We start from the raw sequence: 15,987 nt of genomic DNA on the forward strand, positions 1-15,987 counted from the left end.
TGGACAGCCGGAGCAGACGAAAGGGGAGCCGAGGGCGGGTAGCGCGGTCACACTCACACCCCGTCCAGGTCATCGTCCAGCTCCTGGAAGGCGGTGGCCGCCAGCTCCTGCTCCCGCTGGGCCTTGAGGGCAGCCTGCTGCTCTGTGGGAGATGGCTCTGTCACCCCGTGCCTAGCAGGCCAGCTGCCACCACCCCAAGACCTGTCCTCCCTTGACACCCACATGGCTGTTGGTCACCAAGCGCCCACCGGGAGCCAGGCCCGCTGCTGGGGACAGAGTGGACCAGGTGACTCTCGGGGGGACAAACAGGGATGGACAGAGGCAGGGAGAAGGCCAAGGGGGGTGGGGCAGGGCTTCTGGGAGGGGCTGCGTGGCGATCAGGGAAGAACGCTATAGGCAGGAGTGAGGCAGTGACCAGGGCGGGGCCCAGGAGGAAAGACTGAGGGTTGGGGAGAAGTCAAGGTACCCCGAGACTGGGTTTGAATGAGTGGGAGCTGGCAGCAGTCCTACCAGGAGCAGGTCTGGGGGAGGGAGGGCTGGCTGCATAGCCTAGTGGTTAAGGGAACCAGATCCCACATGGCCGACAAGTTCAAATCCTGGCCCGGCAGCTTAAAAACCATGCTGGGCGCATGCGTGCCCCAAATCTCGACAGGATGCAGAATTGGAGAAGGGACTGTGGGACTAGCCTTGTGGCACAGCTGGTGGGAAACTGAACTGTGGTCAACCGTGGTTTCAGATGTCCAGGTCAAACATACCGGGTGCACGGGCACCCAAGATCCTGACAAGCTAACGGGCTGGGAGGGGGGGATCATGGCATTTCCAGACCTCTCTCTCACACCCATACATTATCAAGGACAAAATAAACAAAAATGGGGACCAGCAGTTAGCGTAATGGCTATGTCGCTGGACTCCCATGTTGCTGACTGTGGTTCGAGTCCCAGACCCGGCGGCTTAAACTCACGCCGGGCGCGTGTGCGTACATGCCCAAGATCCCAAGAGGAGAATGGAGGAGAAGGGATTGCAGCATGGCCATCTCCCCTGGGGGGTGATCTCTCGCTTTCTATCTCTCTGTCTCTCTGTCTCTGGCGAGTGCACGCGCCCTATAGCAAAAACCTCTCCAGAAAAAAAGTAAATAAAAAATAAACAAAAACGGTCACTGGACCCGTGAGGAAACGAGGTGCCATGATCAAAGCCCAGCGGAAGCCAACTGCGGATAATAAGCAAGACTCTGCCAGGCCCGGGCCGCGGCCTCCCCTGGCTCGGAGCAAAGGAGTGGAGGGTGCGTGTCCTGGCCGCCCTCGACGCACCTTCCCACATCTTCTGGTGCCGTTCTTTGGCCTCCTTTTCCGGCTTCTCGGCCTCCTCCTTCGCTGTCCGCAGCATCTCCACCTGATCTTCCAGAGACTTCTTTCCAGACTGTAGCTCAAGGAGCTTTTTCTGGGTGGGTAGGAGGCAAGGGAGTGGTTCTCCTCCTGCTCTGTAACCCCATGCCTGCCACCTCCCAGCCTCCATGCCACACGATGGCCGGGGGATCGCGTCAAAGCTCACACCTCCCGGGGTCTCTCCCTTGCTGTGCTCCCGCGGCCCTCTGGGAAAACATCCCAATGCCTTGATGGGACCAGCAGTGAGTGTAATGGCTATGTCGCTAAACTCCCATGTAGCCAGGAGGATGTTAGGGAAAACCCTGGAACCTTCCTCGGGCAGGGAAGCAGAGGGGGCCCTCACTCAGAGGGTTGAGCGGGACCCAGAACAGTACTGAGGACTGTGGGCCACAGAACAGCCAGGGGACGGTGGGTGGGTGGGGAGACACACACCCAGGCACCCCCAGCACCTCCATATGGTGCTAACCCGGCTGCCGCCAGGTCCCCCCAGAACTGGGAAGCCGCCCACCCATGAGCTCATCTGACACTTCACGGGGTCATGGGTGGGACACAGGGCACCCTCCTGTCCCCAGGAGTCATCAGAGGCCCAGTTACCCGCTGCAGCCTCACACCCAAGGCCCCGATCACACCTGAGCCAGGTGCCTTCCACCTGGGACCAGAGTCACGCCCAGCGGGCACCTGAGCCAGGTGTGGCCCGGACAGGCAGGAGGTCGCCAGGGACACCAGGACTCAGGCAGTTGGCAGTGCCAGCCTGCTCTGAGGCCTCAGGGCCCACACCACCTGGGGTCGGCCGCGGGGCCCCTCACCTGCTTTTCCTCGCGGGCCTTCTTCCAGTCCTCGATAAGGATCTTCTTCAGGCGGAAGCCCTCCCGGGTGACCTCTGCCATCTGCTGCAGGGACTCCCGCTCCTTGCGACCCTTTTCTCTGGGGTGGGGACAGACAGACGCTACCAGGAGGCACTCAGGGCCCACCAGGTCCAAAAGGGCTCAGCCCACCCACAATCCCCCCAACACAAGGCTGGGAAATACAGAGAGGAAGCCCCCACCCCACACCAGACTCCCTAGACCTTGTTCTTCATCCCTGCCCTTGGGAGGAGGGCCAGTGGGGCCAGGGGAGGCGATAGGGAGCAGTGGGGAGTGGGGCTCAAGTAAGCACCCAAGAGACAGAGAGAAAGGACAGGAATCAGAGTCCTTTTGAGTCTCGAAGCCCGCAGCTTGAAAACCACGCCAGGCAGGGGTGCGTGAGTGCCCAAAGTCCCCAGAGGAGAACAGGGGATCTCTGTGACCACGTGCCAGTGATCCAGACGGGCTGAGACGAGGGCGGGATGACGGCACGTCAAAGACCTGTTGGGCGCCCCCCCCCCCAACTCTCCTCTTCCAAGCAAAGTAACTAAATAAACTTTAAAAAACCACCACAGAGTCTCAGACAATAAAGAAATGTGGCCTATAGGCATCATGTCCTCAATCTAGTCTCCATTTAGAAGATCTAGAGTTAGGCCAGTAGATGGCATGGAGGTTAGGGCACTGGATCCTACATAGACAAATCTGAGGTTCGAGTCTCAGACCCAGCGGCTTGAAAATCATGCCAGACACATGTGCCCCAAACTCTCAGAGAAGAGAGGAGAAGGGATTGTGGGGTGGCCATCGCTTCCCTCTCTGTTAGAAAAACAACAAGAAACGGGGAGCAGCAGTTAGCGTAAGGGCTGTGGCTGGACTCCCGTGCAGTCGGTGCGGGAGGCGGGGTGGGGGCGCCGCACCCACATACTTGCAGGCGTTCTCGCAGACCACGCCGCTGTTGTACTCGTCGGTCCCATCGCAGCAGTCTGAGGCAGAAGCGGGGCCGAGGTGAGACCAGGCCGGGCCTCCTGCATCCTCTGCCCCACCCCGGTATCCTCACTCACCACACACTCCGTCGTTGACCCGGCTGGAGGGGATGTACAGGGGCTTGTAGCCGGCGTTGGTGCAGTGGAAGCTGCCACAGCCAGCCGTGCCTGTGGCGAAGAAGGCAGGGCAGGTTGGCCAAGTCCACGCGGGCCACCTGTGTCCCATCCCTCCAGGGACAGAGCCCCGCCCACGGGCACACAGAGAGCTCGACCAAGGAATGTTGGAGGAGAGAGGCACACCCGCGGACGGCTGGATCAAAACCCTTGGCATTCCCCTCGTCCCTGCTCACTGAGGCCCTTCAAAATAGGCTCTGTGAGGGACGTGGTGGTTAAGGGCGCTGGACTCCCACATGGCTGACCGCAGTTCGAGTCCTGAACCCAGTGGCTTGCTTTCTCACTTTCTCTCTCTCTTGCTCTGTCCCTCTCTGGTCAAATTAAAATAGATAAATAGATAAAGTTAAATAAAATCTTTTAAAAAAAAAAAGGCTCTGTGGGGCAGCAAGATGCGTGATGGTTAAGGCACTGGACTCCCACATGGCCGAGCATGGTTCAAATCCCAAAGCCGATGGCTTGAAACTCAGCCAGGCACAAATATGTGTATGCAAAAAATCCCAAGTGTAGGGTCAGCAGGTGGCATGGTGATTAAGACGCTGGACTCCCACATGGCTGACCATGGTTCCAATTCTAGATTTGGCAGCTTGCTTTCACAATTTGTCAAATTGTAAAAAAATAATAATGATGATGAATAAAATTAAAACAAAAACAAATCCCGAGTGCAAAAATTCCCAAGAGGAGAATGGAGCAGAGGGGATTGCAGTGTGCCCATCCCTCCTGGGGGCTGAGTTCTCTTTTTCTCTCTTTGTCTCGTCTCTCCAGAGAGCGTACATGCCCTATAGCAAAACAAAAATATACATAAATAAAATGAAATAAAATAAACAGGGTTGGGGCCAGCAGGTGGCATGGTGGTTAGGGCGCTGGACTCCCACATGACTGATCATAGTTTGAGTCCTAGACCTGGAGGATGGCTTTCTCACTTTCTCTCTCTCTGTTTCTCCCTGGTCAAATTAAATAATAATAATAATAAATTTTTAAAAAAGAAAAAGAAAAACAGGGTCTGCTAGACCAGACACTATGGCACACCCTGGTAAGACGCTGTGCTCTGCAGGTTGAAACCACACAGGAAAACCAGGTTTGATTCCCGTCTGACCCTAAAGACCAAGTGTGAACAGGTGCACCTGTAACCCCAGCTACTCCGGTGGCTGAGGCAAGAGGGTCTCACACCTAAGGTTGGACTGGGTGACGCAGTACAACCCTGTCTGAAAAAGAGCACACGTGGGCCAGCAGGTGGTGTGGAAGTTAAGGCCGCTGGATCCCACATGGCTGACTGAACAGTTCGAGTCCTGGACCTGGTGGTTTGAAAATTGTGCTAGACGTGTTTGAGTGCATGCCCAGAATCCTGAGATGAAAATGGAGAAGGGACTGCAGCATGGATACCTCCCCTAGGGAGCGATTTCTCACTTTCCCTCTCTCTGGTGGTCCACGTGCAATAGAGCAAATAAACAAACAAACAGAGTGGGGTGACCGGGTTGGCACTAGAACCTGGTGATGAAGAGCCACAACAGGGACCAGCAGTTAGTGTAATGGCTATGTCGCTGGACTCCCATGTAGTCGACCGCGGTTCACATCCCAGGCCCGGTGGCTTAAAACTCAGGCCAGGTGCATGTGTGTGCGTGCCCATCCCGCCAGGGGGGTGATTTATGGCTTTCTGTCTCTCTGTCTCTCTCTTTCTGTCTGGCAAGTGCATGGGCCTTATAGCAAAAACCTCTCAAAAAAAAAAAAAAAAAGGCAAGAAACAAGCCAGCAGGTAGAGTAGTAGTTAAGTGCTGGATTCTCTCATATGGCCAATTACAGTTCGAGTCCCAGAGTGGGTGGCTTGCAGCCACCTGAGGGCAGGGCCCAATCTCACGCTTCCCCCCAGGACCTGGCCCTCAGCAGGTGCTCACTAAACACCTGATGAAGGACTGGAGAAAAGTCTTACCCGGCTCGTCAGAGCCATCCTTGCAGTCACAGTAGTCGTCGTTCACCTGATCGAAAGGGATGGTGGCGGAGCCATCCAGGCACGTGAAAGGCTTGGCCTCGTCGTAGAAGTGGTGATCTGCGGAGGAGAGAAAGATCACATCGCCTTCACTAGATTCTCCCTCTGCGCCCCCCATACCCGCCAGCTCAGCGCTGCGGGGAAACTGAGGCACAGGGCTCTAAGCGCCTATTCCAGGACCCCTACGGTCGGCCTCTCCTACACCGGACTCCAGCAGGCCGCGGACGAGGGGGACTTACTGGTGAGGGAGACGCCCCGGGGCCTCCTGACTTCCACGGCCCAGCACAGGGGCGGCAGCAGCAGCAGCAGCGATCGCACCAGGTACATCGTGGGGCTCCGAGACCGGAAACGGGTTCTGCTGGAGAAAGCAGGCTTCCGGGGAAATACACTAGGTCCCCACGCCGCTGCAGCAAGAAAGGGGGCGTCGGGTCAGTGGGGGAGGGCTACTTCCAGCCAAATGGAGTCCTCCATCGCATCCAGGAAATGAGGGCTCCTTTGCTTCCGATAGGAGTCCCGAGGGCAGGGGACCCTCCTTTTGCTTAAATCAATCGTGAGAAATCAGAAGACCAGCGATCGGACGGGGCGCGGGGGAATGGGTTACCCAATTCCCGCCAATAGGCCACAGAGCTCAACCGTACCCCCCAACACACATATACACCCTCCGATTGCTCCCTATAGGAAATCGGGGTGCCCCCCCACCTGCTAGTTCATCACCTACACGAGGCCGGGGCAAAGGTCAAGATTCACCGCGCCCCCCTTGCGCGGCAGCCAGGTTCCTGCTGCAGAAAGAAAGCGGAAAAGTCTAGGGTGCGTCACTTCCGGTCTCACGCCGCGCACGGGGAATGGAGACGCGGGGCCGCCATGATGGGAGTGGCAAGACTGGCGCACCGGAACCCTGGCGGCCATCTTGGGCAGGACTGTGAGACCTTAAAGAGGCTCATTCCGACGGCTCGCGCTTAATGGCGGCGCAACGTGCCTCCATCTTGGGAGTGGCCGCATCGGCCTCCGGAAGAGAAGGTTCCTGAAAAAGGCCCTTTCTTCCCCAACGACCCAGCGGAGACACGTGACTCCAGAGTCTCCCCCCACACACACACCAGCCGGTAGCGCTGCTCTGCCCCGCCCCCGTTAGGACCGCCCTTCCGCGCAGCGTCAGCCAATGAGAGTGGAGGCGTGGAACGCGGGCGGTCTCCGTGGAAACAGGGAGGGAGGCGGGGGAGATGGTTACTTGGCAACCGGGAGATGCGAAGACGCCCGCCCAGCGGTCGGACAGCGCTTTCCCAGAGCAGAAGAAACCCGAACTGACAGATCCCAAACTAGGGCGACTGACCCCACGTGGCCCCCTGACCCCTAGGGGCCCTCGGCCCCAACCCAGGCATGACGTCGCCCCTGTGCTGGGCGGCCTCCGCCAGCGCCGTGCCCGCCCAGGACCAGGCGGCCGCCGCCTCCAAGGCCAAGAGCGCCAAGGCTCCGGCCAAGCTGGGCGTCCCCCGCCGCAGGGGCGCGGCCCAGGCCTGGCCCGCCCTCCACGCCAAGGCGGGCCCCGAGCCCCCGGGGGTGCAGAAGCCCTCCACGCACTCGCAGGTGGCTGAGCTACAGAGGAAGATTCAGCTCCTAGGTAAGGTGGGTAAGGTGGCCCCAGAGCGCCCAGGACGCTCAGGGGACAAGTGTCCACCGCCCCTTCTGACCCCCAGCGCTAGCTCGGTGGTCACTGACTCGTTCACGGTGTTCCTCAGCCCCCACCCCCCCTTTTAAAAGAAATAATTTTTACTTTATTTTTTAAAGACTTATGTATTTATTCATTCATTTATTTTGATTTGAGCAGAGAGAGAGGGAGAGTGAGAAAACAAGCCACCAGGTCCGGGACTCGAACCGTGGTCACCCATATGGGAGTATCCAGCGCCTTAATCACCACACCACCTACTGGTCTCACTTTATTGTTATTATTTATTTATTTTTAGAAGAAGATTTTTTTTAAGAAAAAGAATTCTTTATTTAATTTTATTTACTCATTCATTTATTTTAATTTGACCAGAGAGGGATAGAGAAAGAGAGAGAAAGTGAGAAAGCAAGCCTCCAGGCCCAGGACTTGAACCACCGTCAGCCATGTGGGAGTCCAACACCCTTAACCACCACGCCACCTGACAGCCCCAGGACCCCTATGGGTTTCCCCAGCCCTGGAGCCCAGGACTCGAACTGCAGAGTTGGCCATGGAGTCCCAATGCCTTAGCCGCCAAGGCTCAAAGCTGCCTCTAGTTTCAACTCCTCTATCACACATGTAATGGTGAAGAACAAAGATTGCAGAGCTAGGTTTTCTGGGTTCAAATCCTGGCTCTGCATAATTGACTTTGAAGGACTAAGAGTCACCCAATTCCTCTCTATTTCTGCTGCTGTGAAATGAGTTTAGGACCAGGGCAATGTACGGGGCTGGCAGGTGGCGTGGTGGTTAAGGGCATTGGACTCCCACCTGGCTGACCGCAGTTTGAGCCCTGGACCTGGTGGCTTGTTTTCTCACTTTCCCTCTCTCTCTTTCTCTCTCTGTCCCTCTGTGGTCAAAATAAAATAAATAAAGTTAAATAAAATAATTATTTTTTTAAAAAGTACTTGAAGTGTATAAATGGCTTAGAACAGTGCCCGGCACGTGGTAACTAACATACTCTAAAGTGTCAACAAATGATTCTCCATGGAGCAGGGTTGCCCCCCCCCCAGGCACTATTTGGCAATGTCTGGAGGACATTCTGGTTGTCACTTCGTTGTGGGGAGGTTGTTGCAGCTACTGGCAGAAGCTAGGATGCTTCTTGACAAGCAGAGAGAGAAAGAGGGGAAAAAATACACACACACCCCCCAGGGGTGATGGTCACTCCACCGTCCCCTCTCCTCCCTTCTCCTCTTAGGATTTTGGGCATGCACGCACACATACCCGGCATGCTTTTCAAGCCACTGGGTCCAGGACCTGAACCACACAGCCATGTGGGATTCAGTTGCCTTAACCATTACACCACCAGATGGCCCAGCCATTATCGTTTCTATTATTAAAAGGTAATCTTGGGGGACCAGCAGTTGGCGTAATGGCTATGTCTCTGGACTCCCACGTAGTCGACCGTGGTAAATATATATATATATATATCATAAAGTGAAAAAGCAAGCCACCAGGTCTGTGACTTGAAACACTATCTGCTGTGTGGCAGTCCAGTGCCTCCACCATGCCACCTGCAGGTCCCCGTTGTTATTATTTTAAGTTTGCTATAGGGCACATGTGCTTACCAGAGAGAGACGGGGGGGGGAGGGAAAAAGCGAGTCACCAGGTCCAGGACTTGAGCCACGATTGGCCACGGCCACGTGGGAGTCCGCCACCTTAACCACCATGCCACCTGCTGGTCCCTCATTACACTATTAAGTTGGCCTTGCAGATAGGTCTTCCCTCTGGGAAGCTCCCCCTCCCCCCCCAGTGCTCCTGTGCTTCTGTCTTCCCACCTCGCCCGTCTCCCAGAGGGTGACCGGAAGGCCTTCTACGAGAGCTCCCAGTGGAACATCAAGAAGAACCAGGAGACCATCAACCAGCTGCGTGAGGTGACCAAGTCCCTGCAGCTGCAGCTGACCGACCTGCTCCAGGTGAGGGTGCAGAGACAGGGAAGGGGTGCCGGGGGGCGGATGGGGGTGCAGTGCTCAGCTCCAAGCAGGTGCCCTGGGGAAGGCGTGACTGAGCTCCTCCCCTTACAGAGAGATGAAAAAGTGGTCCAGGCAGTGATTCGAGAGTGGAAGTCGGAGAAGCCATACCTGAAGAACAGGACCAGCCAGGTTGGTCCCTTCCCACCTCGCCGACCACGTCCCTTCACTTCCAGCCTCGGTCCCCTCCCCGCTGGCCTCCCTGCCTGCGGCCTCATCCTCCCAAACCCTTCTCCACACGCTGCCCTTAACTTCCTCCATTAAACCTTCACTCTGCATTGACCTTGAACCTGACGCGGTACAAGTGTTGGTCCAGGCCAGCAGGTGGCATAGTGGTTGAGGTACTGTACTCCCATATGGCTGACCACAGTTCGAGTCCCGGACCCAGAGGTTTGAGACTGATGCCGGATACATGTGCATGTGTGCCCAGGATCCCAAGAAGAGAGTGGAGGGAACCAGCAGTTAGCATAATGGCTATGGCACTGGACTCCCATGTAGTCGACCGTGGTTCGTGTCCTGGACCCGGTGGTTTAAATTCACGCCGGGCGCGTGTGCATGCGTGCCCCCAAGATCCCGAGAGGAGAATGGAGGAGGGATTATGGTGTAGCAATCCCGGGGGGGGGGGCCGGGGGATTTTCTTCTCACTTTCTGTCTGTCTGTCTGTCTCTGTCTGGCTGGCGAGTGCATGCACCCTATAGCAAAACAAAACAAAACAAAACAAAACCTTTGTGAGGTTCTTTGCAAGGTTCAGCTCATTGCAGGAGTTGGCGTTTGTTCATTAGTGGATGTTCAAAAAAAAAATCATCTCTGGGGTTGGCAGGTGGTTAGGGCACTGGACTCCCACATAGCCAACTGCAGTTCGAGTTCCAGACCTGGCAGCTTGCATTCTCACTTTCTCTCTGTCTCTGGTCAAGGTAAAAAATAATAATAATAAATAAAATTAAATAATTCCTTTTAAAATTTTTAAAAGTCTCGTACAGGTAACAGTCTTTTTTATCTTTTTAAACTTTGTTATAGATTATGTGTGCTCCCAAAGAGGAAGGGGGAGAGAGAGAGAGAAAGCACCCCCTCCCCCCGGAGGGATGGTCATGTTGCAATCCCTTCTCCTAGGATCTGGGGCACACATGCACACGCGTGTGTCTTCCAAGCTGCCGGGTCTGGGACTCAAACCGCACAGTTAGCCATGTGGGATCCAGCCACCTCAACCACCACGCAATCTGCTGGCCCCATTCTTTGTTTGTTTGTTTTAAGGTTTTTGCCAAAGGGCATGTGCGCTCACCAGAGAGAAACAGGGACAGTAAGAAGATCACTCTCCAGGGGAAATGGCCATGCTACAATCCCTTCTCCTCCTGGGATCATGGGCCCACGCACATGCCTGGAGGGAATTCCAAACTGCCAGGTCTGGGACTTGAACCATGGTTTACCATGTGGGAGTCCAGCGCCTTAACCACCATGCCACCTGCTGGCCCCGGTGGAGTTTTAAAAACCCACAGCCCAGAGAAGACCTCCAAGGGAGGGGGTGTCTACAGAGAGGAGCTAGGGCTCTGCTCCAAAGGGGACAGAGAGGGAACAGCCCAGGAGCGGGTGGAAGGCTGGAGAGTGGGTTTCCTGGAAATAGCACCGAGGATCTGCAGGCCGCAGCAGCCCACCCCGACGCTGCAGAGACCGGGGAGGTGGACGTCGCCAAGTCCAGGAGGCGGGCCGGGTGGGAGGGCTCAGGCGCCCCGCGGGCTCTGCTCCCTGCAGCAGGCCCTGGAGCATCTGGATCGCCAGCTGAGCGAGAAGACGAAGCAGCTCAACGCCCTGCGGCACCAGGTCGTGCTGCGGCAGAATCGGCTGAGCGAGCTCCAGCTGCAGCACGACCTGCGCCAGATGGAGATAGCAGAGGCGCAGGACGGCGGCACGGAGGTGGCCAAGGTGGGGCGGGCGCGGCCTGGTGGGGGGCAGGAGCCTGGAGGAGAAACCGGGTCCGAGGGGTCCGGTGCAGGACTCAGGGCAGCCCCGCCGCCCCCTAGACCCTGCGCAACCTGGAGAACCGCCTAGAGAAGGCCCGGATGAAGGCGGAGGAGGCCGAGCACATCACCAGCGTGTACCTGCAGCTCAAGGCCCATCTACAGGTAGGGGCGAGGACGACTGGGGAGGAGGAGGCAGGACGGGGGAGCAGGCCTGGCCGGGGACAGCCATCACAGACCTGCCGTGTGGCGTCCCAGGAGGAGAGCCTGAACTTGGAGAACCGGCTGGACTCCATGGAGGCCGAGGTGGTGAAGACCAAGCACGAGCTGGAGCAGCTGCACGTGGTGAACCAGGAGGCCTTCAATGCCCGGGACATTGCCAAGGTGCCACCCGCCTGCCCCTGGGGGGTCCAGCCCGGCTGTCATGGCCTCTCTGCCCCAGAATCTGAACTCGGGCGGCCCCGAGCCCCTCCCGTCTATCTCCCAGCACCCTGCTAGACCTGGGACGCGGTTCCCCGCCAGTAGCCGCACCGCGTCCTAGCTGGTCCCCCTGGCCACCCCAGAACCAGCTGCAGTACCTGGAGGAGAACGTGATACGAGAGCGCAAGAAGCGCGAGCGCTACATCACCGACTGCAAGAAGCGGGCGGAGGAGAGGAAACTGCAGAACGAGCGCATGGAGCGCAAGGTGGGCGCGCCCGGGGTGTGGGGGCTGCCGCCGCCGGCCCGCCACAGCCCAGCGGTGACCAGATTCGGCTACGTCCCCACGGCCCCCGTCCTAGATCTTTGGCATATCTCCTAGCTCCGCCCCCTCTCTGGCTCCACCCCCAATGAAAGCAAGGGCTCCGCCCACCCCCCCTTTCCTCTCCGCCTGCACCTGACTGCTCCATTTTGGCTCTAACTTGGTCTCCAGCCTTCCGTTCAACCGTGGTCCCTGCCGATCCTTCCCCCTGTTCTGAATCTGACCCTCCCTCTGGGTGGGCTGTACCTAAGGCCCCGCCCTCTCTCCTGACTCCGCCCCTCTGCCCTGGCTCCGAGGCTGGGACGTCCCACCCGCCTTCCCGCGTACCCTAACCTGCCTTCAAGCCTTTGCCCTGTACCGCCCTCCGCCCTGCCCTCGCAGACTGAGCCCCGTCCCCTCCCGGGCCCCAGGCTGGATACCCCTCCCCAGTCCCCGCGCTATGGTCCTGCCCGCGAGCTGACCGTGGCTCTTACTCCCACGCCGGACAGACCCAGCGGGAGCACCTGCTGCTGCAGTCCGACGACACGACCCAGGACAGCGTGCACGCCAAGGAGGAGGAGCTGCGGCACCGCTGGAACATGTACCAGATGGAGGTGATCTTCGGCAAGGTCAAGGACGCCACCGGAGCTGCCGAAACGCACGTGAGTGCGCCCAACCGCAGCCTCTCAGCCCCAGACTCCGCCCGCACACCCCGCCGCCTTTCTCCCCGTCGGTTCTTCAGCACACAAATCTCAATCTCTCTCTCTTTTTTTAAAGTTGTGTTCTAATTTTATTTATCATTATTTTAAAAATTTGCTGCAGGGCATGTGTGCTCACCAGAGAAAGAGTGAGAAAGCAAGCTGCCAGGTCCAGGACTTGAACCTCGGTTGGCTATGTGGAGGTCTAATGCCTTAACCACCATGCCACCTACTGAAGCCCACATCTCTCTTTTTTTTTTTTTTTTTTTGAGGGGTTTTCGCTATAGGGCGCGTGCGCTCGCCAGACAGACAGAGACAGAGAGATAGAAAGCGAGAAATCATCCCCCATGGGGGATGGCCACGCCGCAATCCCTTCTCCATTCTCCTCTCGGGATCTTGGGCATGCACGCACACGTGCCCAGCGTGAGTTTTAAGCTACTGGGTCCGGGACGCAAACTGCAGTCGACTACATGGGGGTCCAGCGACATAGCCATTATGCTAACTGCTGGTCCCTCTCTTCTTTTTAACATTTTATTTCATTGCTATTTAATTTTCTTTTTTTTTTTTTTGGAGAGGTTTTTGCTATAGGGCGCCTGTGCTCGCCAGAGAGAGATGGAGAGAGACAGAGAGACAGAAAGTGAGAAGACACCCCCCCAGGGGGGATGGCCACAACGCAATCCCTTCTCCTTGTGATCTTGGGCACAGAGGCACAGGCGCCTGGAGTGAGCTTAAGCCACCGGTTCTGGACTCGAACCACGGTCAGCTACATGGGAGTTCAGCGAAATAGCCATTACGCCAACTGCTGGGCCCTATTACTATTTATTTATGTATTTAATTTTTTTATAATTATTTATTTTATTTTATTTATTCATTCATTTTATTTTTCAGTTTGACCAGAGAGAGACAGAGGGTGAGAGTGAGAGAGAGAGGAAGTGAGAAAGCAAGCCACCAGATTCAGGACTTGAACCCTGGTTGTCCATGTGGGAATGTCCAGCGCCTTAACCACTACGACACCTGCTGGTCCCCCTATTACTATTTACTTTTGATTATAGAGAGACAGAGAAGGAACATGGGAAAGCAAGCAGCCAAGTCCAGGGTTCAAAGCGAGTCAGCCATGTGGGAATCCAGCACCCCAACCACCATGACACCTGCTAGCCCCTAAATCTCTCCTTAAAAGAGGTGATTTCCTACCTCCAGCTTCTGCCCTCGGTGGCGGCCTTTCACAGAAAAATTCCTCAAGAGCTGTCTACACGCGCTGTAGTGTCATGTCCCGTCAGCTCGCAGAACCGGGAGTGTCTGTCTTTCCCTGTGTCTCCAGCGCCTGTGGTCTGGACGCAGAAGACCACTCAGTCACACCCTCAGACCCAGCCAGTGGGGTTCCTGCCCTGGGTCCCTCGCTTTGCAGTGTCTTCCTTGAAATTTTCTTTTTTTCTCTTCTTTTTTGGTTAAAAAAAAAAAAAAAGAAAGAATTAATTTTATTTATTATTTCTTTTTTTTTTTTCTTTTTTTTTTTTTTTGGAGAGGTTTTCACTACAGGGCGCGTGCGCTCGCCAGACAGACAGAGAGAGACACAGAGACAGAAAGCGAGAAATCACCCCCCAGAGGGGATGGTCACACCGCGATCCCTTCTCCTCCATTCTCCTGTCAGGATCTTGGGCACACACGCACACGTGCCTGGCATGAGTTTTAAGCCACCGGGTCCGGGACGCGAACCGCGGTCGACTACGTGGGAGTCCAGCGACATAGCCATTACACTAACTGCTGGTTCCCTATTATTTCTTTTTTAAATTTTACCAGAGAGAGACAGAAAGGGAGAGAGAAAGTTGGAAAGCAAGCTGCCAGACCCGGGACCTGACCCAAAGCCAGCCATGTAGGAGTGTAGCGCCTTAACCACCAAGCTTCCAGCCAGCCCCCTCTTTTTTCTTTTAAGCTTGCTGCAGGGCACATGCATTTGCTGGAGAGAGAGAGACAGAGGAGGCCCCCCCAGGGTGTGATGAGCCTGCCGCAATGCCTCCTGCTCCATTCTGCTCTCAGGATTTGGGGCACCATGCACAGGCGCCCAGCACGTTTTTAAAGATGCCAGTCCGGGACTCAAACTATGCGGTTAACCGTGTGGGACCCAGCGCCTTAACTTCCATGCCAGCAGCTGACTTCTTCCTTGGCGTTCTCTAGGAACCCACGTCCTTCCACGGCGTGCCTGTTTTCTGCCTGCTCACTGACCCCTGCACATGACAGCCCCATTCCCCCTTGGGGACTTTCCAGCCCTCTACTTCTCCCATGGGGTTGACCAAGAGGGGTTCCAGGACTCCGACCTATAGGGTCATCCAGGGCCCCATGGCGTGGCCTGGCCCCGTTCCAGAAGTCGGTGTCATAAGCAGATCATTCTGACAAGCAGTATTTCAGGGCAAGAGTCACTGCCAGGGGGCCAGCAGATGGCATAGTGGTTAAGGTTCTGGGCTTCCACATGGCGAACAAAGCGCGGTTCAAGTCCTGGATCTGTTGGCCCTAAACTCACACAGGGCGCGTGTGCGTGTGTGCCCCAAATCCCTAGAGAATGGAGGAGCAATGATTGCACTGTCTTCATTTCCCCTGGGGGGTAATTTCTGACTTTTCCTCTCACTGTCTCTGTCTCTCCAGTGAGCATGTTTGCCCTTTCTTTATAGAAAAAAAAAAAAACTCTTAAAAATTAAAAAAATATTAAGATTTACTGCCAAAAGTTGCTGGCATGTTGAATTTGCAAAGCAGCTGTGCTCACTGTCACCATGGCCTCCACGTGTTGACTTTGGCCGGTTCAAATAAATTTTTTAAAAGAGGGAAGTCAGGCTGGCAGGTGGCGTGGTGGCTAAGGGCACTGGACTCCCACTTGGGTGACTGTGGTTCAAGTTCCCCGGACCTGGCAGCTTGCTTTCTCACTTTCTCTCTCTCTCTCTCAATCCCTCTCTGGTCAAATTAAAATAAATAAATAAATGGATAAATAAAGTTAAATAAAATAATTATTTTTTAAAAAAAATAAGAGAGAGGACCAGCAGTTAGCGTAATGGCTATGTCGCTGGACTCCCATGTAGTCGACTGTGGTTCAGGTCCCGGACCCGGCGGCTTAAACTCATGCCGGGCATGCCCAAGATCCCAAGAGGAGAATGGAGGAGAAGGGATTGCGGCGTGGCCATCCCTCCTGGGGGTGATTTCTCGCTTTCTGTCTCTCTGTCTCTCTCTGTCTGTCTGTCTCTCTCTATCTTTCTGGCAAGCACATGTGCCCTATAAGCAAAAACCTCTCAAAAAAAAACAAAGAGGTGCTGGCCTCCTACATGGCCGAACACAGTCCGAGTCCTGGACCTGGTGGCTCGCTTTCTCACTTTCCAACCCTCTCGCTTGCTCTCATTCTGTACCTCTCTGATCAAATTAAATAAATAAAATTAAGTAGTAAAAAAAGAAGGATGTTATGACCACAGTTTCAGTCCTGGGACCTGATAGTTTAAAAAACACTCTGGACGCACGCGTGTGCATATGCATGTGTGCCCACATTCCTGAGAGGAGAGTGGAGAAGGGACTGAGGCATGGTCATCCCTCCCCAGAGGGAGGGGTAAGTTCTCACTTTC

The 15,987-nt window shown here is 55.7% G+C and overlaps 2 protein-coding genes across 2 annotated transcripts in view; one reads left to right on the forward strand and one right to left on the reverse strand.

The window, feature by feature from the left end:
- Positions 1–6,148, reverse strand: part of PRKCSH (PRKCSH beta subunit of glucosidase II) — a 15,036-nt gene extending 8,888 nt beyond the window's left edge. Inside the window, exons 1-8 of the mRNA XM_027765555.1 lie at positions 6,059–6,148; positions 5,599–5,763; positions 5,303–5,419; positions 3,283–3,372; positions 3,147–3,204; positions 2,189–2,306; positions 1,308–1,437; positions 58–142 (exon numbers count right to left, since the gene is read on the reverse strand). Coding sequence (XP_027621356.1) covers positions 58–142; positions 1,308–1,437; positions 2,189–2,306; positions 3,147–3,204; positions 3,283–3,372; positions 5,303–5,419; positions 5,599–5,686 — 686 coding nt within the window. The 5' untranslated portion in view covers positions 5,687–5,763; positions 6,059–6,148. The remainder of the gene's footprint in view (positions 1–57; positions 143–1,307; positions 1,438–2,188; positions 2,307–3,146; positions 3,205–3,282; positions 3,373–5,302; positions 5,420–5,598; positions 5,764–6,058) is intronic.
- An 84-nt stretch (positions 6,149–6,232) lies between these two features.
- Positions 6,233–15,987, forward strand: part of ODAD3 (outer dynein arm docking complex subunit 3) — a 12,414-nt gene continuing 2,659 nt past the window's right edge. The window contains exons 1-8 of the mRNA XM_006161504.3: positions 6,233–6,974; positions 8,847–8,968; positions 9,077–9,154; positions 10,769–10,939; positions 11,038–11,139; positions 11,233–11,358; positions 11,538–11,660; positions 12,203–12,355. Coding sequence (XP_006161566.1) covers positions 6,734–6,974; positions 8,847–8,968; positions 9,077–9,154; positions 10,769–10,939; positions 11,038–11,139; positions 11,233–11,358; positions 11,538–11,660; positions 12,203–12,355 — 1,116 coding nt within the window. The 5' untranslated portion in view covers positions 6,233–6,733. The remainder of the gene's footprint in view (positions 6,975–8,846; positions 8,969–9,076; positions 9,155–10,768; positions 10,940–11,037; positions 11,140–11,232; positions 11,359–11,537; positions 11,661–12,202; positions 12,356–15,987) is intronic.

This window comes from Tupaia chinensis, unplaced genomic scaffold (assembly GCF_000334495.1).
Source record: "Tupaia chinensis unplaced genomic scaffold, TupChi_1.0 Scaffold138665_1, whole genome shotgun sequence".
NCBI lineage: Eukaryota > Metazoa > Chordata > Mammalia > Scandentia > Tupaiidae > Tupaia > Tupaia belangeri.